The sequence below is a fragment of the Cnephaeus nilssonii genome, assembly GCF_951640355.1.
Source record: "Cnephaeus nilssonii genome assembly, chromosome: 22".
NCBI lineage: Eukaryota > Metazoa > Chordata > Mammalia > Chiroptera > Vespertilionidae > Cnephaeus > Cnephaeus nilssonii.
Genome location: NC_137093.1, coordinates 23,148,821 through 23,172,354, shown reverse-complemented (window position 1 = coordinate 23,172,354; position 23,534 = coordinate 23,148,821). Strand labels below are relative to the sequence as shown.

At 52.9% G+C, this 23,534-nt stretch overlaps 1 protein-coding gene across 1 annotated transcript in view; it reads right to left on the bottom strand.

The window, feature by feature from the left end:
• MYO18B (myosin XVIIIB) overlaps positions 1-23,534 on the bottom strand; it is a 170,507-nt gene that overhangs the window by 112,746 nt on the left and 34,227 nt on the right. Inside the window, exons 12-20 of the mRNA XM_079762228.1 lie at positions 19,295-19,468; positions 17,182-17,272; positions 15,013-15,205; positions 13,748-13,828; positions 12,157-12,304; positions 9,431-9,590; positions 7,000-7,183; positions 5,993-6,215; positions 2,425-2,534 (exon numbers count right to left, since the gene is read on the bottom strand). Of these exons, the coding sequence (XP_079618354.1) occupies positions 2,425-2,534; positions 5,993-6,215; positions 7,000-7,183; positions 9,431-9,590; positions 12,157-12,304; positions 13,748-13,828; positions 15,013-15,205; positions 17,182-17,272; positions 19,295-19,468 (1,364 nt within the window). The remainder of the gene's footprint in view (positions 1-2,424; positions 2,535-5,992; positions 6,216-6,999; positions 7,184-9,430; positions 9,591-12,156; positions 12,305-13,747; positions 13,829-15,012; positions 15,206-17,181; positions 17,273-19,294; positions 19,469-23,534) is intronic.

Below are 23,534 nucleotides of genomic sequence, written 5' to 3'. Positions count from 1 at the left end.
TCAGCTGCCTCTGCTGCAAAATGGGGATAATCCCCACAGTGGGAAGGCTTTATCTTTTGAGGATGGTTTCAGGATAAGGATCTGTAACCTTTTCACACGGTGCCAGAAACATTGTGGTGAGACTGGGCACATGTGGTAAAAGGCACACAGGAACACAAAGCACACAGTGGGTAACCACCACATGAGAGCTCTGGGAAACAGTCTTGGCATGAAACACCAGTGGTTAGGCGCCCCACCTCAGGCTCACAGGGGACCTCACCAAGGCCCACTGTATACCCCACAGTGCATTCCCTCTGCTTCCCTCTAGTGCCCGACGACAACATTGACCTTTGCTGGCTGTCAAACTTGTCTTCTTCAATCCCGAGGTCTTCACTGCTTTACACACACAGGCTGACAGTGTGCCCACCCGAGCACATGTTCATGCATAATTCATGGCCTATCACGCTGCCTGGCAAATGAATATTTATCAGCTTCCTCATAAGAGGCAGGGTGCTGTTTCCTTTTGTTGCTACCCAAAATTCGATGCTGCCGCAAATGAGATTTGTGAGCAAATGAAAAAAGAATAAGAAGCGGCAAAAACTTCCCACCAAGTCCATTCCACTTGTAATTTTCCATTTTCCCAGGCCTCCAGCGTGTGCGTGGAGGTGGTTTCAGTTTGGCTGCGACAGGGAACTGCTGAGTCGTTCGGAATAGAAACTCTCCCATATGCTACACCCACTGCCACCGCACAAGACTCCCCACACTGCACATCCGTGCTGTTTTCAACTGCAGAGGAGCCCAAGACCTTTCGATGGCTCCATTCCAGATGCCCTGAACAGAGATCAAGTTGGGGGGACCGAGGACACAGAACCCCAAATAAAGACGGATACACAGTGGTCAGTGGCTTCCAAAATGAGCAGCTGCCCAGAGAGGGAACAGCCCTGCACTGCACGAGCTGGGACTGCCGTCCCCTCCCCACGGTGAGTCAGGAAGGCCACATGGAAGGCACTGCCTGGTCTCCAGGAGGTGGCCTGTGCCCTGGGCCCTCCTGCTGAGAAGAGCCAGGAGAGGACCTAACGATTGTGACTCTGTTTACTCTCCCAGCCCAGTGACTCACTGACTCATGATCCCAAGTGCACGTGGGCACACCCACCTGGAGGTGAAGTTTCAACATGGCTGTAAAAATACAGTCCGTGTGGCTGGTTGCCATCACTCTGGCCTTGAAAGATGCTGATGATGCTGATAATAGGAGCTCATACAAATTGAGCCCTTAGCATGCAGCAGGCTCTATGTCAAGCACTTCAACTATACTATTCCACAGTCTTCAAAACACCCCACTGAGGTAGGCATTGTTGTTGTACCCCATTTACAGGTGAAGAAAACTGAGCCAGAAACATGAAGGAACTTGCTCATGGTCACACAGCCCCAGCTGAGACTCAAGTGCAGATCTGTGTGATTCTGGAGCCCATGCTGTCTCCACTGGCCTCACTGGAATCAAGGACAAAACCCACGAATGCCTGGCTGTGTGGCCCCAGGGGAGTCAATTCATCTCTTCATTTGTGAAAGGGCCATCATCGCTCCTATTTTGCAGGGCTGTTGCAAGGATGCAATGGGATTTTGCAAATTCTAAAGAGCTCTGTGGTCATCCATCAGCTGGTGGCCACTCTCAATAGAAAATTATTGGGGGTTTGGCACTAGGGGTCCAGCTGAGGTTCCAGCACTGGGAGTTTACAGTAGAATTGGAGAAAGGGAGACACAGGGGCAGAAATAGGGGATCAGGTATGTGTATTCATTCACTCATTCATTCGTTCAACAGAGAATTGACTGAACACTTGCCATGAGCCAGAAAACACACAGGGGGACCTACTAACTTTGAACAAGGGTAAGTGCTGTACAAACATTAAAACAAGGTGATGTGATGGAGAGTAACAGCTGAGCCAGGATCGGAATAGCAAGTTGACACCGGCCATGCAAAGACTGGGGCAAAGAGTGCTCCAGGCAGAGGAAGCAGCTGGTGCAAAGGCCCTGAGGCGCACGGTTCACTATAATTCTATAAGATGGGGGCTCTAGCGTGAAATGCTTCCCAAACTTTTTTGACAGCGAAGCCCCCTTTTCATAGACCATCTCGGGGTGCTGGTGCTGAGAGGAACTCCCTCAGGAAAGATGGCTTTTCATCTTGCTGGGTGCCCTTGCAGCTGGGACATGCTCTCCTCCTGGCTAATTCTTTTCCCGCATTTCCTCACGCAGGGTTTCGGAAGGGCCATTCTGGGATGGGTAGTGTCCTAAGGGGCATGGCGGGGTGTCTGGGCCACACCTCACACCACCCTCATCTTTGCCCCCAAGGCCCGGCTCTCAGATCCCAGTTGGTCGAGATGGCCCCTTCTCTTCCCCTATGAAACAGAAGCACCCAGGGCCCCCACCACCCCGGCACCCACCTCCACATACCTTCCTCTCGTCGACTCCCTCAGTGGCCAACATGAGCTTCTTCGTGAGCAGGGGGTCCAGCACCTGGAATCGCTGGCGGAACTGCGTGAGCCCCATGTGGTCAGCATAACCTGGGGAAGGAGGGAGTGGGCAGAAGAACCGGTACCTAGGTGAGAAACCCAGCCCAGGGCCTATGTGGACTCATTTCTCGGGGCCTCAGTTTCCCCATTTGCTAACTTCAGAGATCGGGTTCAGTCCGCATTTTCTGAATGTCTCTACAGAACACAAACCCTAAAAACGCTCCACTGCAAGTTTGAAAAGGCTGGGCTCGCATCCGCCTCTTGGGACGCCCCGATGAGAGTCAGCATCCCTGTCAGGGGCTCGAAGAACCTCTGCATGGAAGATGGCGGGTTAGCTTTGCTTCACCCGGAGGTTTTTCCAAACCTGCTCGACCATGGAAAATCTTTTTTTCTTTTTTCTTTTGTTTTGGGGGGGGTGTCTAATACCTATTATCAGCCACAGACCACACAAAGAAATGCTGTGTGGGATAGTACCTAAGAGTTCCTGTGAACCTAACATGTAGGATGCACACAGCTGCACCCACCCTTCTGTGTTGACATGGGAGGGGGCTCCAGAGGCTCCCAGGAAGGTGGCATGAGAAATGGACTTTGGAGGAGCCGGAAGAGTTTGTCAGAGGATTTGGTGTGGAAGGGGCATCCAGGCAGAGGGAGGTGGAGCGGGGAAACCTAATGCTGTTCCATAGTCAGAGCAACAGCCAGCATTGACTGAGCACCTCCGTGTGCAAGACACGAGGATAGCAACTGTCCTGTGTGACAGACACGCTGGACCTACATCACTGTATCTGTTTTACACATGTGGAAACTAAGGTCCAGAGAGTTAAGTGACTCGCCCAAAGCCACACAGATGGTAACTCTCCCAGCTGGGGGGTCAAACCCAGACAACGACAATAACTAATCCAGTGGAGAGGAGACAGTGATGGGTCAAATGTGAGCAGGGACTGGGTCCCAAAGGAACTTGAACTCTAATCCCAAACCTTGAGATTTGGATATAAGGAGCATGGTAGAGCCTTAGTGGCCTAAAAAAACCCCAAAAATGCTAAAACAAACAAAAAAACCACTCTCAAGTATGGATGGGAGGAGGTCTGATGAAATCTCACTCTACTTTTGAGACTTTGCTCCACAGTAAGCCAAATGCATAAACCATGAGGAAGAGTGACAGTGCCTGCAGGTGGCAAATCCCAGGAGCCTTCCTGGAGGAGGAGAGTCTCCAGTCAGATTCAAAGGATGCTGACTAAACAGAGATGGGGTGGACGGAGGCTAGGAGGTTTCAAGCCTGCCCTTTTGGATCAGATGAACTGGGTTCACATCCCATTTCTGCCCTCATTAGCCCTCTGACTGGAGACAAATGGCCCCATCTCTCAGAGTGTCAATTTCTTCACCTGTCAGATGAGAATCACATTTATTATAATGATTCAATCTGCTGATGATTACAGTAAAAGAGGCTAACATGCATCGAGTGCCCTCCCACGTCCAGGCTGTCTTCTAAGTGTTATTACCTTATTCACTCTTCGGACCCTCCACAGCTGAGATCCAAACTATTACAGGTGAAAAACACAGGAGGCACATCTCGGGATCTGCCGGTGTCAGCCAAGGTCAAGCCCAGGCCCATGCCCTCCAGAGCCTGAGCTGTGCCCACCAGGACAAAAGACACCTCATGTTTAATGAGCATTTTCTACACGCCAGCCGTTGTACTCTGTGAGACTGATGCCAGTTACCATGTGTGATGACAGTGTCTGGCACATCCTAGGTACTCAACAAACAACATGCCTATGTATGCATATGTAGATGCATGTACACGTTGTGTGTGCATGAATTCAAAACCATAAATATTTTATATATGTATGTACCTAGGGATGCATGTAAATATTTCCTATATGCTGTGAGAAAGACAGAAGCAATTTAGAGCAGAAAGAAAAAATGGGGAAACGAACCAGGTCTGGGAGGCAGACATTGGAAAGTTCTAGCACAAGGCATCCACCCTCCACTTGGTTGGAAAACTCATCCTGACGGAGCTGGGCGGTGCTGAGAATGCAGAGGACAGACACTGCAGTGAGGACACGCGGCCTGAGGAAGGGGACCGCTGACGGGAGCGTGCACACAGGGGCTCTGACGGGCAGTCCAGGGCGCCTGCAGAGGCCCAGCACGCTCTGCAGCCAGCCAGGCAGAATCGATCCGTCGCCGCTGTGGCTGTGACCATCTCGCTCTCGCTCTTCCCATGACATTATCTGTCTGTCTCCCCCCGATGTGCAGGCAGGAGGGAGAATCAATGAGACGCTCAGGGGAGTGAGGGCCTCATCTCTGCTTCCTGCTGCTCCTGGCTTCTCCATCAAATGCCTTGGGCCCAGGGTTCCATTATGAACACACTGGGAACAGGTGGGGGCAGCAGCCACAAGCTGAGGTGTCAGTGACCACAGAGACATTAAACAAACGGGGGTCCACCTGGGCTCCCCACCAGCCCCAGCTACCCCACCTTCTGCAGAGAGACTTCCTACGCCTGAGGCATTCCTTATGGGCAGGGAGGGGCATCCAGGCGCTGGCCTCTGGGGTTTGAGAGGCAGAAAAGAAAGGGAAGGATTCAGATCAAACTCAGCTCCTGAGATGAGCCAGGGGTGGAAATTTCAGGTGCATGCCCGCTTTCTAAAACACGGGCCTGGAAGACTTCACTCCTCTGACTGCACCCCCTTGTCCCCCACCACCCGTCACTGCCTCAGCTGGACCTGGGAGAACCCAACTTCCACAGACCAGTTCACAGCCTTCCCCGCTGGACCTGCCCCCCTCACAAGTCCCTCACTCGTTTTGAACCCCCTTTCCTGAAATCCCAGGCTGGGCAGGGCCTCCCTGCCTTTGCATATGCTGATCCCTCTGCCCAAGGTTCCCTCTCCCCCCCACGCCGGGCCCCAGGGTGAGCTGCTTGTTTTGTTTATAGACCCAACTAAGATGCTCCCTCCACTAGGAGGTCTCCCCAATCTCTCCAATGACAGCCCGGAGCTCCCTCCTCCAGGCATCCACTGCCTATATCCCCGGGTGACACGTACCCCTGCCAGGTCGCATTATCATCACCGGTTTCCACACTGATCTCCCAAACCAGGCTGAACATCTTAACCAAAGCATTCCTCATTGGGGGAACTCTACTCTCGATCCCAAAGTAGAAGCTTCTAACACATCTGTTGCTAGAAGGAAGATGAGTAAGACACAGCCCTAGCCTTCCAGGAGCACACAACTATTTCAAGAAATAAAAAGGGCTTTGGATTTAAAGAGACCTAGATCCAAATCCAGGCTCTGCCATGTCCCAGCTGTGTGACCTTGAGCACATCGTTTGACCTCTCTGAGCTTCTGTTTCCTCATCTGTAAAATGGGGGTGCTCATAGCCTCCCGCTCAGAGGGCTGCTGGGAAGAATCAACAGAGAGCTCCTAGCACATCATTGGTGCTCTTGTCCCTGGGTTGCCCCTGGTTGGCGGGCATGTCCCAGGCGTCAGAGACAAGGTACTCACTCCCCGGTGGCTCTTACCTGTCCTGTGCAGACGCAGCGCCTCCAGGATGTAGGACCCGGAAAGCTGGACCCTTAGTGCGGGGATGTCGAAGGGCAGGGGCCCGCCTGCTCCGGGCTGGTCCCCATCAGGCTGCGGCGGGGTCGGAGCGCCCTGCCCACCCTTGCTCTCCACCGCGAGGCTCGGCACCAGGCAGTGGATGAAGTGTAACTGAGACCTTCGGACCACGCTGGACAACGCATCCTGGAACCGGAGAAGAGGGGGTCAGGGCCAGCTGTTCAGGGTGAGACAGACAGGGGTCAAGACATTCCCCAGCATACACTCATTCTCGCCTGAGCATGTCCTGGAGCCCCTCTGTCCTACACCAAGCACCTCCTACCTACAGCCTGCTTAGTACTCAGGAAAACCAGGGGGCCTTCATAATGGCCCTTGTTGTAACAGATAGAGAAACTGAGGCATGGAGAGGGGAAGGAAGTGGCCCAGCAGAAGAGATGGACTAGAACCCAGGACCTAATCTGTGGGCTTTTTCAGTATAAGATGCTGTGAGGTTTTTTCCAAAACTTACCCTTCCTGTGCCCCCACCCTCTGGGCTCAGCCTGACCACTGACCAATCAAATTTCCTCATTTGCTACTGGATGGACGTTTCTAGGTAACACAGTTACATCCAGTGCTGCAGTCTGCTGCTTCTCCCAGGGAGAGCCTGGTGGTGAACATGTGAGCCCTGGGAGGGAGGGAGGCAGGTGGGCCTGCGTGGTCAGGAGGACAAGTGTGCTTCCTACAAACCGCCTGAAGCCACTCAAGTCTACACCAAGCAGCCGAGGCTTTGGCCTCCGACTGGGACCATCACGCCCCAGGAGTGTGACTGTGGCCGGTGCCTTGCTGCCCCGAGTGCCGGCGTCCTCCTCTGTGGCACTCAGGGCGATGCCTGCCCTCCAGGCTCACTGGGAGGTCAGAGGCGCTACAGGTGGGTGACCCGTCCTGGAGGAGGGGAGGGGCACGTGGCTGTGGAGACAGGGCACCCACTCACCATCTGCAGCTTGATCTGGGAGCAGGGGGCTCTCCTCTTCACCGCGGCAAAGCTGCTGGCAAAGGCCCTCCTCACGGCGCAGCTCCTCTGCAGGGCCTGCTGGGAGGTGCCCTCCAGGCCGGCCACCGCGCGGCACACGGGGGGCAGCTTGGCCCGGGCCTGGAACAGGCTCCTCAGCTCCTCCCTGGCAGGTCCAAGGGGGAGAGAGGGGGCCTTTAAGGGCTTCCACGGGAGACAGGTCCACTTTGCTTCCTGCTGACCTGCTTCCTGATCCCTCCCCGTCAATCACACGTGCTGGTCACGGTCCCTCTCGGCCAGATGAGCCTTTGCCTCCTGACCAACACCAGCTCCTTCCTCGGGCCCCTCTCCTCCCGTTAGAGCCTCTCTCCTGCTGGGTACCCCTGCTGCACCTTCTCCGAGAGCAGAAGCATCTCTGGGACCCCAGGACAGGTCCAGCACAGAGTAGGTAGTTACTCTGTGTTTCACGCAAGAATGAAGGACGTGCAGGCTGAGCAGTCAGTACGTGGATCTGGACCAGTCAATGAAAAGTCCGGCCTGATCCGAGGGGCGGGTAGTGCCTTCCCTGGGCGCTCCTGTGAGGTCCAGGTTCTGAGATTGGTGGGCCAGAGCCAGGGCCCCTGGAGGCTCTGCTCCGGTAAGCCTGAGCCGGCCCGCCTGCTTCAGTGGGCAGAAGAGGATTGAGAAGGCTGGGCAGACCCTGCTGCGCCCTGGGATGAGGCTGGGCCCCAGAGGAAGCCCCCTGCCTCTCAGGTCCCACCCTCCAATAGAAGCGTGAAGCACTTCCCACCGCTCCCTGCAAGCCCAGGACGCACTCCAGCCCCAGCCCCAGCCCTCAAGACTTGTTATCCATCTCCCTCCATGCCTGACCCAACTGTGCAAACTGTTGAGGAAATGAGTCTCAAATGCCCAAAGCTGCTTCAAGTGCTTAAATGCCTGACAGAGCACAAAGACCAACAATGGCTTGAAGACACTCACATTGAATTAAAAAGCTAGGGAGGGGCCCGGGGAGCCCCCAGGAGGCAGGAGCCGTGAGAGGAGAGGGCAGGGCCCTGGGGCATTTGAGCACTACCCCCTGGTGTAGGGAGAGGAGGCCATACCCTTAGTCCTGATCCCTATACAGGGACTGTCCCATTGTGGCGTTGGGAGACTTGACCTTTGGCCTTCAGTTTACTCTGTGACCTTGGGTGAGTCACATGTCCTCTTTGGGCCTCAACCTCTGATATAAAAGGCAAAAGTGCTTGACCAAAATCTGAGTGTCCAAGAACCCCCTGAGACGCTTGTCAGCAAAGCAAGTCCCGGGGCCCTCCCCAGAGAGACTGGGTGGCACCCGGGAATCAGAATGCCAAGCAAGCCGTCCTGGCGCATCTGGCGCTCTTGGCTGCAGATCTACACACTGAGGAAAAGCACTGTTTGCTCTCAGAAATCATCAATGCTTGGCTCTCGAGCGCACAAGGCCTCCCAATGGGACTTACTCCCAACCTGCCTGCTCTTTCACTCCCGTGAGCACGACTTCGCACATGCTGTTCCTTCCTCCAGATGTTCCTTGCTCACCAGGCCATCTGGCCCACAGAGGTTTGCCTCACCCTTTCCGAACCCCACACCCCTCACCCAGCCTGAGCCACAGGATCCTGGAGCAGAAAGGGAATCTCCATGGCCACAGTGAGACGTGGGTTGAGGGCCTGCTAGGAGCCAGGCTACCTAATAAGCCATCAGTCATGTCACTAAAACCTTCCATCAGACATGGCAGCTTGGGATCACACCCACTGCTCAGATTATGAAACTGAGGCCCAGGTCATGCAGCTCGAAAAAGGCAAAAGCAGAATCTGAGTATCTGCCTGACTCCAAAGCTGTGCACCATCTACCAAATCTTGTGGTCTTATCCAACAAACCCTGATTTTATGGTGGAGAGAGCGAACACACGCACACAAACACGCACGCACACGCATGCACACACTTCCAGTAACTCTGAACCGAAGGCGGCGATTGCTGCCAGCCCGCGGCCAGCACTTCTGGAAAGAGCGGCCAGGGAGTGCAGTGAGGCTTTTTTTAATGCTACAAAACATTATCACTTCGGTTTTACAACCCCCTAGTTCTAGGATGTCCATAAAAGCTGTTCCAGTCACATCATCTCTCAGATACTTAATGAAAGGCAAAGAGCCGAAGTAAGAAGTCACAGCCTCGGACATCTGTTCCGCCTCCCCAGAGGCCGGCTCTTCTCCTCGGCTGGGCTCGCTGGCCCTGGGGAGACATCGCGCTGCTCTGGTTTGAATTACGGCCCTGTCGTTAGAGATGGTTCCCGGAGCAGCCCTCCCTGGCTGGGCTGTTGTGACTGCCCGGCCCCGCGGGGGAAGGAGCCGCAGCGCCTCCAGTGGCCGGTCCTGGCCCTGGCCCTGGCCCTGGCCGGACTCACCTTTTGGAGTGCTGCAGGACCTGGGGGGCGTCCAGGGCTGAGAGGTTGGGCTTGGCCCTGTGGAGCCAGCCCGTGAGGTCGTAGCGCACAGGGTCCTGTCCCCGCTGGTGGGCGATCTCACACTGCAGGGGCTGCTCACAGGGTCGAAGGGCAGAGGTCCCTGCAAGCAGACAGTGCATGAGTGCGGGGCCCAGCGGGGACACTGCAATCACTTGGCGTCACCAAGAGCACACTCGTTGCATTTGAATATGTCTCCAGGCAGCTAGAGCTGACCGTTCTGGGGACCCACATTTCTCCAGCTTTGTGCATTTGTCCGCATTATTTCCCACATGGATTTTATTCCTCCTTATAGTCCTGAATCCAGAATACCTGTTTCCCCCGAGCATCATTAGTGCATGCAATCTGCATGATTTTTTACCATGCCCATGAATCACCTGGGCTGTTATTAATGTTTTCCTTAACTTGACTCACATTTTTACAGATAAACCCATTTATAAAGGAGCATTATGTTGCAGGTTTGGTGAGCAAACTATACTTATTTTTTAATAGTCATGAAAATAAATACATAATTACTTAAAATGTTGAAAATATTTTTATCTTGAGTACCATCACCCAAATAAAGGCACAGCCTACTCTTGGTTGATGCTGGCAGACACTTCGTTGGGAGGGTCTGAGTGGGAGAAACAAATGGGCTTGGAGTTGGAGAAGACCTGAGTTCAAATCCCGACTCTACTACTTATGGCTGCAGGACAGCGGCTGTGCCACTTAAATCTCTGAGCCATGAGGGCTGCCCAGCCCCCTCGGGCCAGCCACCCGCAAACACACCTGCGGCGAGAAATAGCAGACAGCGAGGGCAGGTTAGCCAGACCCCGCGTGTTCTGCTTGAGTGACTGCTCTCGCTCACTCAGCTAATCAGAAAGCCCTAGAGGCAAAGATTGTTTGTTAACAAAATGTCTGAGTCACTGTCACTCAGTCAGGCAGCAACAAAGGAGTGACAGTGTCTCCCCTGGGAACGAGGGCATTCTCTCGGGGCATCTGTGATTGGCATCTGGGGCCTCACAGGAAAAGGAGAGGGGCCACAGATTAGCCGAACCCCCTCCTGTCCCAGCCACGCCCTACGGGACACTTTCCGCTCCTGACCCTACTTTCTGTCTCTTTTGTCCAAAAGTCAAGATGCAGAAAGCATTCCATTTGAGGAATCCGTTTCATCCGCTTCGGGACCGTCGGGTTTCGCACTTCATCTGTCCTGTACCAGGAGTCACTGTCCTCCTCACCGTGCCAGCGCTCTGCGTGCTGCGACTACAGAGGCGACCAGCCCAGCACTGCCTGATGCCCCTGGTGATGGCTGCCATGGAGCAGAGGGGAAGGGAGACGAGCGCAGGAGGGTGGGGGTTATTATTTTACACAAGGCGGTCAGGAGGTGAGGGAGAGATGCACACTGACGTGGGACGGAGAGTGTTCCAGGCAGAAGAAACAGCCAGTGGAGGACCCTGGGGTGGGATGTTTAAGAAGCCGCTGAGAGAGCGGTGTGATTGGAACAGAGCGAGAAAGGAGAGGGGAAGGGCAAAGGGCAGGTTCTTCCGAGGCCCTGCCGTGGTCCAGGCCAGGGAGTCAGCAGAGGACAGGCCTGTGTCCTGCACCCTGGGGGCCCTGGGACATCAGAGGGCCATGAGGAGCAAGCACATAGGTAACAGCACCCAAAGTGCTGGAAAGGGCCCTAAGGGAAGTGACTAGGGAGCTGGGATGGGACAGCGTGGCTGGGAGGGGACAGCTCAGACAGGCTCAGGAGGGCTCTGAGGCGGGGCCTTCTGGGCAGCGAGCTGCAGGGGGTGGAAGCACAAACGCCTCTTGGCCCACATGAGCTCATCCGTCCTCACTCCTGTCCCCTGGGAGGCGACTTCCCAGAAGCCACGCACATTACAGTGAAGTCATGGAACGGGATCCAACCCAGGTCTCTGTGGACAGAAGCCTGGGGAGCTTTGAACAGCTCTGCCTCCGGGCCGTTCTGCATCTGGGTGTGCCTCCTCCTCCACCCCCACACCCCAAAAGCCCCATGCCTGCCCGCCCGTGTGGTTGAGTTGTGGAGCATCCACCTATGAACCAGGAGATCACAGTTCGATTCCCGGTCAGGGCATATATGAAATTATATATATAAATCATATACATTTATATATTTTATAAGTTGCATAATTACATTTAATTGTATTTCATGACTGTGTTGCTATAAAGACAAATAGATTACTATCAGTAACACATGCATAACGAAGTACCAACGCTGGGTGGCCTACACAACAGAAATGTATTTCTCACAGCTCTGGAGGCTGGAAGGCCAAGACCAAGGTGTCGGCAGGTTTGCTTTCCCGCTGAGGCCTTGGCTTGCAGACAGCCACTGTCTCCCTGTGCCTTCCCTCGGTGTGTGTCTGTGTCCCCATCTTTCCTCAAAAGGACACCAGTCATGTTCCATTAGAAGCCACCCCCATGACCTCAGCTAACCTCAGTGGCCTCTTTAAAGACCCCTCCTTTACATAGACGCACATTCTGAGGTACTGCGGCTTAGGACGTCAGCAGGTAAGTTTGGGGGGAGGATCCTGTTCAACCCACCACGTATGTATGTTAAAACATTGCAGGCCTGGACCACGGCAGGGCCTCCGAAGAATCTGCCGTCTGCCCTTTTTCTGCGGCTGACAAGGACAGATTCCCACCCCCAAGCTCCCTTGCTCCCTTACCTTCGGCGCCAGCTCCTTTCTTCTCGAAGGCTGCACAGAGACGCTCGAGCACCACGCTGTCACTGGAGCCCTCCACCCGGACCTCCTCGTCCAGGACCCAGAAAAGGCCCCTGGCGTCCACAGCACCGCCTCCAGGCGGTAGGCGGACCTGGCGGGAGATCCATGTTACACTGAGGAGCCCTGATCCCCAACAGAGGCCAGTCCTGGGCTTCTCTTCCCCCTTGTAGGAGTCAGGGGAGCTGGACCCCAGGCATCGTTACTCAAACATATGGCCCGGATCCATACTTCCATGTATTACCACTCACCCCAAAACCACAACACTGTAACAACCTCTCAGCTCCAAGAAGTCCGAATCCCACCTCTACCCTCACTTCCTGTGTGACTTTGGGCAACTCGCTGCACCTCTCTGAGCCTCATTTCCTCTAATGTAAAGTGGAGGCTGGCAGTTCCTTCCGCAGAGGGCTGTGTGAGGATTTCACACAGGAAAGTGCCGTGTAAATGACACGTTTCTAGATACACACGCGGCTGTGTGTATGTGTGCACAGCCCAACATGAAAGGATTTACTCCATCCACATTGTTTCCTCCTAGAAGTCTTTGACTTTTTAAAACTAAAATCCTGAGGGTGGAGGAGAAGTGCCCAAATAATGTTTCCGAGGAGATGGTGAACTTGGTTCAATAGCACAGACATGGAATTTTAAATCTAGCCCCGAGCTTGAGACCATGCAGGCAATGCTTACAATTTTGCACGTGGGAAACAGAGAAGCCGGGGACATTGAGGGGCTTAACCGAGGGCCTGTGATGAGTTGGCATAACCAATAACCGTGCTGAGTGGTTACAGAGGAAATGTGATGTGTATGGTGGCCCTGGTGACAGAGACAGGGACAGGGACTGCGGGGCCTCCCAGGACGTGAGGATTTCAGTGCTAAAGCCAGCAGGGTCCCCGGCACATCAGGACAGCGGGCTTCCCTAACGGAAACACTGACCCACACTCCTCAGAGGCCCCTAGAGAAGGGACATGTCCAGGCCACATGGAGAGACACTGGCAGAACCAGAACTGGGCCCCAGGCCTCCTGTCCCTTCACCTTGTGCTGCTTTGTTGGGGTCAAAAGAGACAGCCAGCCCATCCTCAGAAGGCAGCTGTTCCCAGCCACCACCCAGGCATCTGGGGACACCATAGCCCTTCTCTCCTCACGGCCATGGTCGTTCCTCCAGGACTTCCCCTTCCAGGGACGGGAACATGACAGGGAGGTGGAACCAGCGAGAGAGGTGCCAACAAGCTGCATAAGCAGGTGAATGGCTTGCGGGGCTCACGAACAAGGGGGCTTTGAGGGGACGGTGCAGCCCCCTGTGAGCCAGGAGAAGCCTGGGAGCCCACCCTGCCTGAATGGATACAGGGAGGAGGGAAAGGGTAGTCCGTGCTATCAAATGGCAGGAGAAATTCCACCTGCAGGACACCTACTAGGTGCCAAGCATCCTGCCAGGTGCAGAGAGCCATTCACGACTCATCGCTTAAAGGCTCAAATCTGCAAGTATTTCCATTGAAAGGCCTCGCGGTGTCTGAGAGCCCTGGTTTGCTGGGCCCCATGTTACCTGGGAGGGATGCTGATCCACAACGGCCACCGTGGTCCCCGGGGACGGCTCCGGGAGGTCAAACTGCACGGGAAGGCCTTCCTGAAAAGTCACAGAAATTCAAGGTCAGTTCCATCCATGAGCTGAAGAATGGGATAGAGAACTGCTGGAAGAGGCGAGAGAAGTGAGGACTTTCCTCCCAAGACCAGAAGAGCTGCTCACGCAACCCAGAGACTTGTAAGCAATCACAAAAGGTTATTTTTAAAGCCAAGGTGTTTTCAGGGAGTTTATTAGGTCGAGTTACCATGGCAAATGGTAACTGATACAAAAGTATTATTTCTATTTTACATGTGAAAAAAATCGAGGATCAGAGAGGGTGAGTGACTTTCCTAAGGCCACACAGCCAATAAATGACAGAGTTAGAGTCAGACCCCAGGTCTCATCAATGTCTTTTCTCTGAGGTTTATCCATGTTGATGCTTTTGTTTCTTGCTCTGTGGACTCCAACCAAAGAAATGGCAGTAATTTGAAAACCCCATTATCTATTGAAAAAAAAAATGGGCATTTCTAATATTTTGCCCTTAGCACTTGCTGGAGTCAAGGGGTCTCCTCTGGGGAGGAAGGAGGGAGCCGAAATCCGGGTGCTGGCAATGCTCCACGGCCCGCCTGGGCGGTAGGTGCGTGAGTATGTTCGTTTGGAGCAATCCATTGAGCAGCTCACTTCTGATTTATGTGCTTTTCTTGTGTAGCTGTTATATTTCAATTTAAACCTTTTTTCCTAGTGAGAAAAGAAGGGCTGGCAGGAATAAGCCTGCACGCATTTCCCGTTCACACCCAGTTTCTCTAGGTGCCTCCTGGAAGGGGACTTGCATCTGCCACTCTAGGATGTTGCCACACTAGGACCCAAAGAGCACACCCACTGCTTTCACCCAACAACACGGCAGAGGGCTTCCCACATCGGGGAAGACGCAAGCGCAACGTGAGGGGAGGATTTAGCTTCGATGAGGTGGCAAGGAGGAACTTTCATCTCCAAAAAGGGGACAGCTGTGGGAGCAAGGCCTGGGGAGCCCCATGTTCCTTGGTGTCTCTGAACTGAAGGGCTGGGGGGCCATGGATGGAGGCTGGGAGCAAGGGAGAAGGGGGTGCAGCAGAGGCCTGGGAGCCAGGCCTGGAGTTAGGGTTTTTTGGTTCAGTGATGAGCCAAACAGGATGCAGTCATGGCTACAGAGGACCAGGCCTCACACGGCCCGCTGCACCCCGGTGACGGCCCCCTCCGCCTGGCCATACCTCCCGGTAGCGCTCCAGCGTGGAGGCGAAGGTCCGCTGGTAGAAAAGCAGCTGCAAGCGCTCGTGGGTGTAGTTGTGACACAGCTCCTCGAAGGTGGCGGCCCGGTCCTTGCCCTGGTGCCGGGGGTTCTGAAAGCCTGGAGAGTCCACCACCATGATGGAGGCCATGGAGAGGTGATGGGAGGAGAAAGATCTGGGGAGAGAGGGGAAAGGTCCCAAGGTGACATGGCATCTGAGAGCCCCAGTGATCCAAGCCGCCAATGCCCACATCACAGAGATAGAGAAACTGAGGCATGTGCTGGGTGGTTTTGCAGATCCAACGGCTCTACTTTCAAAACCAGGCTCACCACTTACAGGCTGTGTGACCTGGGGTAAGTTAATTAACCTCTCTGAGCATGGATTTCCCCAGCTGTTGAAATGATGGTAGGATGATCCCAAGGACTGTGGTAAGAATCAGAGTTCATGTTTGGCAAGTGCCTCCCGCCGATACCTCAGGCCTTCAGGGAGTGTCCTCCCCACCGGGCCCAGAGGGGAGGAAGGACTTGCTTCAGGTCCCCTGGCAAATTGCTATAAAGTTAGGACTAGAGCCTCCTTCTCTTTCTTGGCAACACACCGCAATAGAAAAAGAATTTTGTTCAGTGCCTCTGTTTATAAAGTTCCTTCAAGCCATCACCTCCTTGGATCCTCTTGACCAATCCATCACAATGGACAGAGGAGGGATTATTTGCATCAAAATGCAGGAGCTAAGGGACTTGGGAGATGGTCACCTGTGGGCTCCAACCCTCGCTCTGCAAATGAGGGGCTGTGTGTCTTGAGAAAGTTGCCCAACCTCTCTGAGCCAGCCATAGGAGAGAGAATGATGGAGCCGAACTCAGAGAGCTGTCGGGAGGCTTGGAGGTGAGAGCTGTGAACACAGACCCTATTGCATCTGCTATCATCATCAGCATGATCAGCATCCACTTCGAAGGGCCCTTACTCTGAACCTCAGCTCTTCCCCGTTACTTGTTGAGATCAGTTCCTTCTGTAAGACGGGCCAGTGAGGTCAGTCACCGCATAGTGATGCGTGAGGACTAAGTCAGTTAACACTCGGAAAGGGAGACGCCTGCCAGGGGCTGATAAATGGTGGCTGTGGGTACTGTTACCACCAACGCACCCATCGGTGCCCCCATTTATGGATGTGGCCCCAGATCCAACCACGAAGTAACTGCCCTCCATGGGCTGAGGCAGCTTCCTCGGTCGGCAGTTCATTTTCTGCCCCCAGTACTCCTTGCTCTAAGCGAGCACATCCCCTTGGCTTCTATACTGGTCTCAAGTGTAATTATTCCAGGAGCGGGAGGGGGAGTGGATTCTGTGCCCTGGTGACAGTGGAGGACCCCAGCTGCGCTGTTACTACGCACCAGGCTCACCCCTTAACAGGATGTCAGGAGCCTAATTACGCTCCTGCTTTCACAGAGGAGGGGGCACTTGCCTGGGTTCTGGATCCGCACCACTGGAATTGCTCAAAGATTTCCAAGGGCGGGCTCCGAGCTGCCTCATCGCAATAGGAAACAGAGGCTACGACGTCTGCAGCCGTGCAGGCACACATCCTGGCCCACTTGGAAATTCTCCCCTGGGGGTTCCCCCTTCCCAGGAGGAAAGTTTAGAAAAATAAATGGATGGGAGCACTCTGGTGGGTTATTCGGGGAAACCTGAAGGTATGAGGGGGGAGTATAGCACTGTGTTTGCATCCCAGCTCCACCTGCCTCAGTCATCTCATCTGTACAATGGGCTGATGTGAATATCAAATGATCAGAGGAGCTGGGTTAAACAATTAATGCAGGCCCTGGCCCTTTGTAGGTGCCCCCCCCCCAAATCATTAGCTTTTATTGTTGGTGTTTAGGATCTTGGTTAGGAAGAGTTATTTAATTTCCTCATTTCTCTGAATCCTCACAATGACCCTGGGGGATAGAGCTCTTTTGCATTTGCAGAAGGGGAGATCAGAGAGGCGCACTGATTTGCCAACATCACACAGCCAGTGGGTGGCCGAGGTAGAATTTCAACCTGACACTATGTGACGAAGAAAATCCACTCTCCAGCCCCAAATCCCCTACTCTACTTCCCTGCCCACGCTTGGGCTTGTCGTGTACCCATAAAGAGGCTGGCTTTGTGCCAGGGAATGGCTGCGGTTACCTGTTGATGAGTGAGACCACGGCAGCAAAAAGCTCTTGGTACAGGCCCGAGGCCATCCCCTCAACACACTCCACACCCGTCATCTTGAGCCCTGAAATTGGAAAGAGGAAAGGGTCAGGATCACCACTGGCCTTAGAGAACCTCCTTCCCTCACACACAACCCCCCACCTCCATCTCCCCACTGAAGTCGCATACCCATGTTCTTAGGACCAAGTATCTTATCAGGATTTCTAGGATCCTGCTCATACCTCAGGGTTCAGCTCAATGTCACCTCCTCAGGGAAGCCTGCCTTGATCAGCACCCCATTAAGCCAATTCCTAGCTCAACCTTGCTTCTTTTTAAAATTAATTTAGAGAGGCATTATTGATATACAAAAAGCTCTACCTTCCTATTATATACATCCTGGTAAGTTTGATAATAAGTATACATCACCATAAACATAACCATCACCTCTAAAAGTTTCCTCCCCCTCTCTTTGTGTGTGTGTGTGTGTGTGTGTACGTGATAAGAACAGTTAACATAAGATTTGCTCTACAAAAAAATTTTCATTACATAATACAGCATTGCTAACTACAGGTACTATGCTATACAGTAGACATACTCACCTCCTGATCATCTAGGTCCTCTACTCGGTCCTCTACTCCCTAGGATGTATTCATCCTGCATAAGGGAAACTACGTATCCTCTGGCCAATATCTCCCCCTCCCCACACCCCCCACCATTCTACTCTCTGCCTCTCTGGCTCTGCCGTTTTCAGATTTCTGATGTAAGTGGGATCGTGGCGTACATTATCCAAACGTGCCATTTGCTGCAGCATGGAGGAACTTCGAGGGCGTTACGCTCAGTGAAATAAGCCAGACACAGGACAGATCTACGCTGCTTTCCCAGCACTGACCACAGCATGCCCTGCAGGTGTGCTTATGTTATCAACCTGTGTGCCCATCCCTGGGCTGAGAGTGACCTGAGGATAGGACAGTCTCTGGTTGGCTGGCTCCCAAACCCCCAGTGCCTGGCACATAGTAGGAACTCTGTGAATGCTTATTGTTCTCTCTTTCGGGAGGGAAATTTGGCAATTTTATATCAGACGCCATAAAATGTTCATGTACTTGGACTTAATAGTGTCACTCAGAGGCTTTTATTCTAATGAAATATTCAGAGAAACAAGGATTTCTGGGTACAAATGTTCTCCTGATTGCTGATCAAATTGGCAAAAATCACTTTTTTCAAAACAACTTAAATATCCAACAATAGCAAAGGGATTAATTTGTAGTCCATCCATACAAAAGAATGCTTTAAAATGGGTAGAGAAGAATACTGAATGAGATGAAAAAGTGCCTACCTCCAATGTTAGGAGGAATAAAAAAGCTTACAAACTAAGATACTTGTTGTCTCAATTTTGTTTAAACACACACACACACACACACACACACACACACACACACACACACACACACTCATGGTCCCATAGAAATAGCCAGCCTTGGTTAGAGTGCATTGAACGAAGTGGGGTGAGGGGGTGAGGAGTCGGGGTGGAGGGCTGAGGGTGTCAGATCACAGATCCTGACCCTTTAGATTTCTGGTTCCACCTACAGAATTGGAAACACCAGTCCCCAATCTGCGTGCACCGGTGCCTGGAGAAATACTCCTGCTTGTACATTCCAGGCAGCCCGCTGCAGCCCCAAAGCATTTCCCATCCCTCCTTTAACTTCACCCCCAACCTGGGCCGTTGCTAGGCAACCCACAGCCTCCTAGCATCTCTAAACCTGCCAGTCCCCTGCCTGCTTAACATCTACCCTGGAGACCTCAGCCTGAGAGCTTGACTCAGCCTCACAAAACAGTGTGTGCACATGTCTCGGCGTGTGTGTGTGTGTGTACCTTTTCGTGGTGTGTATGTCTGTGTACAAGTGGTGGTATGTGTCTTGAACATGTTTGTGATTGTGTGAGGAAAACGCATGTGTCTATGAGTGTGTGGTGTACATTTGTGTGCACCTGGAAAGCCTGCATGTGGTAGACCCTCGTTACCCCCTTGGTGAATAGGTGAAGGAATGCTAGTATGTCCCCAGGAGCGGGCCCGGCGGGGACCCTGCCCACCCAGAGAGGCAGCCCTTCCTACCTGAGCTGGTCTCCTCGTCCTCGAGGCCCCGGCGGCTTGACCCGGATGTCACCTGCTCGATGATCTGTCGCAGGTGGTGCTTGAAGGTGGCCGTGTTCAGCTCCTCGTATTCACAGCCCAGGGCCTCAGCAGCGTGGTTTGCCCACTCAAACCTCATAAACTGCTTCCGGCCCACTGAGAGGGGGACAGATAGAAGTATGGCGGTGAGTCCTGGGCATGGGGTGGGCGGGCGTCCAAGAGAACTGGGGACTCTCGGTCCACCCACCTATCCTTAGCAGAAGCCTGAACACCGGCCCAGACCTGGGCCCCTAGCAGATGACCCCTGGGCAGGGGTCAGATTTCCCAAGAGACATGTTTATCCTACTTCCTTGACAGTTGCATCCTTCACTCTTTGAAAGCGGTTAGAAATACCATAGGGAACACTCTAAACGTGGAATTGGGGAATGGTGAGTAAAAGTATGAATTTTTCTACCCACGTATTCACTTATCTATCCATCTACCCATCCACTACTTCCTGCCATCCACGTACCTATCGATTCAATGACCCACTCAGCCACAACCCAGCCACCTAGCCACCCATTTATTCAACACATATTTACTCAGTTCCTACTATGTGACAGGCACTGTGACAGGCACTGGGAAGTCAATGATGAGCAAGACAGACAAAGCTTACAGTCTCTGAGGGGAATGAAACAATAAACAAGTAAATAGATAACAAGATAATTTCCGGGGATAAATTACAATTAGATTTCTTCTCTTTACTAAAATAAAACAGGGTGATGAGATCAAGAGAAACGGAGAGAGTTGCTAAGGATCTATGGTGGTCAGAGAGGGCTTCTACGGAGGCCGTGATATGAACTGGGTTATGAAAGGTGAGAGGTGCCGGCCACACAAGGAACCAGGAAGAGCTCTAGAGGTAGGAGGAGGAGGCAGTGCAAAGGCCCTGAGGCAGAAACCAGCACGGTGTGTAAGAAAAATGCCAAGAAGGCCGGGTGGCTGCGATGTAAAGAGGGGAGGGGAGTAACCAGATGAGGTTGAAGAAGCAATGGGGAGCTGCGCTACGGATGATCATAAGGACATTTAAGATCAGCAACAAAGACGTTGTACGACACGGACAATGCTTACAGTCAAATGTTAAGGAAAACCAACCCATGGTATGATGTGAACTGGGTAAATCACTCTAAGCTGCTACAAAAAATAATAAGAAGAAACATCCAAATGTTAACAATCGCAGCTGAGTAAGGGGATTCTGTGTTTTCCAAGTTTTCTATACTAGCTGTATACTAATTTTGTAATCCACGTAAAAAAAATGAGTTATTAAAACAAATGACAGTGCCATCCTTAAATAATTTCCCCCCATAGCTTATCTTCCCATAAATGTGTCTCCATCTTTGAAATAAGAACCACAGCTGCCCACAGAGATTTCACGATCCATCAGAAAGAGATCACGGGGCCCAATTCTTCGAGCGGACGCCTTGAACAATCGGACTGGTTTAAGGCTAAATTGGAAATCTGGAAAAAGACTTTATCCGGGACTTTGACGCCACGCAAAGAGAAGGAGCTCTGGCCCATCACTCCGGGCCACACGTCGCCACTGCTTTTCATTGGGGTCCTCCTATTGCCTGCTACTGCTGCCTCCATTTTACAGATTACTCCCATTTTACCGATGATAAAACAGATATTCAGAGAGGTAACATGGCTAAGCAAGAAGTCCTGCCGCTTTCAAAAATGATAAAGAAGCTGAGGACGATGGTGGCGATGAGAACGGTGACCACTCCTTGACCCCATTTTATTTGACATGTCATCTGTGTTCAGCTCATGGCTTTGGAGTCAGAAAGTTCTGCATTAGAATTCCTGATATGACACGTGGAAAAGGCTCAATACATGTGAGTTGTAGTTACTCATCATCATCATCATCATCAAATCTTCACAGGAGTCCCAGAAAGCAGTATTATTATTCCTATTTTATACATGAGAAAACTGACTCTGGGAGTCACCACAAGTCAGACCGACACTAGATGGAAAAACTATTTCCCCCAAGTCAGCCCTTGCAACACCACCTGCAGGGAATGCCCCATATCCTTGTGACCCTAGAGAGGACTTTCTTTTCAATGGACCCACTTATCCTTTTCACTTAAACACCCTGCAGAAGGAAATGTACAGTATAGCACACACATGAGAACCCATTTGTTGGAGGAGGTCCTTGATAGAACGTGACCACCAGTTGACCCAGGAGCAGGACCTGGGCAATCGGAGGCTCCTCCCCCTCCCGTCCTTGGAATGTACCCTCTGCCCACCGTTCCCACACTGGTAGCTGCTCCAGGGCCCCAGCCTGGAGAGCGTGAGGTGCTGATGACTACATCTGGACTGAATACGTCCTGAATGACCTCCCTGGGCCTCTCTAGAAACGTTTAAGATCCTGGCAGGTGTGGCCGCCCAAGGCACCCCTCACAGGCAGGTCCCCTGTTAATCCAGCCACCTACCAAGGGAGGGACCTGCCTCTTCCTTCCGTCTCTCCTTGCCCTCCGCGTGCGGGGGCCGCTGCGAACCAACACCATTATCAGTTGTCACAGACAGAAAGTAGAACTGAATACAACATGAGCACAAAAATATCATTAGAATCTCATTAGATACAGTTACCTGGGAGCCAGAGGGCTGCTCTCTCTGTTAAGAAGAAAGAGAGGCATTAAAGGCCATTAGCCCTGAATGAGACTTTCGTCTTCCTGGGCAGAGGGGGCAGGAGGGGGGGGTGAGGGTGACAGCAAATTAAAGAGGCTATAACTGTCGAGGCAGGCGATGTCCTGTCCCTCTCCTGCGCCCTCCCCCCTCCACTGCCACTCTCCAAAACAGTCCCCCACACTCCGCTGCAGTGACCTTCCGTCTGAAAGGAGGAGCGGGAATGGACGCAGCAGGACTCTAAATCCTGCCTGATTTAAGGGGCATGTTTCCAAACACACAGCGCAGAACCCCGCTGCTGAAATCCAGGAGGCACACAGGGAACTGGGCCAGGAAAATGCACCTTCTGCTCCCACCTCCCCGAAGGCGGGCCGTGCACTACATCCAGCCGTGGGTTCCTCTGTCTCGGCTCACACACGGCTCAGCTCTGTGGTGGGCTTCCACCCAGCCGATCTCGGGATCCTCTCCCGCTTCTGCGAGCATCACCCCGGTAGGAAGGCTCCCCGGTGCCCTACACGTCGCCCCTCCTCGGTCTCACCCACCGAAGAAAAAGAATCAGAAATGCCCAACAGGATTACAAAGGCGACCTTAATATCCTAATGTCAGGCAAGCAGCTCCCCCAGGCCAGGCACTGAGCTGAGCCCTGAGCACCCACGGCCTCACCGAATCCGCCCTGCAGCCCTGTGAGGTCAGGGGGACTTTCCGGGGTCATGCAGCTGGTAAGCAGCAGAGGCTGGACTTGAACTCGGGCTTCCTGGCTCCAGCACTCAAGACCCTAAGCGTGGCATTATGCGGAGGGGCCTCCTCTCATAAGGAGTCTTGTCCCAAAGTCAGAGTCGGAGGTGAAAAACCAAGTGCCCTTAAAGTTTCCCTTAAAGTTTTCCTTAGTTGCCCATGACGTACAGTATAGCAGCGCATCCACAATCCCCAACACAGCCAGCTGTCCCTCCGGAGGCAACGGGGGGGCTTGCCTTCAGGGGCCATGACCTATACAAAAATACGTGTCTGTAGCCCCTGGATGTACAATGCATGTGTGGTGGGACCGCCCACCCTTGAGTCTGTTTCATGTTTTTAAATGATTAGCAAATAACAATTCTATTCTGTTCTTAGTGGCTAAGGGGCCGTGCAGCCCGCCATGCCTGGAGGAGGCACACCTGAGCGAATCTACGCTGCAGGGGAGGATGGTGGTGTGACCTTGGCTGATCTCCCAACGGCCTTGCAAGGTCTGCGGGCTGAGTGTTGTTGAGCCTGATTCTGCAGGAGAGGCCACTGAGTCACAGAAACGGATACGGCCCAGCGCTAAGTCACCCGGCATAGGAACAACTGAGCTACAACTTGATTCTAGGTCCCCAGGGAGAGTGAACAAAGGAGAAATGGGGAAAAGGAAAAAGAAAGGAGCCCGGGAAAGGAATGGCACTTCATTTTCTGAGCTGCTCAAATCCACCTGCAAAGGCAGGTTGTGTTTTTCTTTCCCTTTATGCTCGACACAAAGAGAGACAGAGAGAGAGAGGGGAAAAATAACATGACTGTTGTCCCCTGTGCGCCATGAGTTCAATTGCTATCA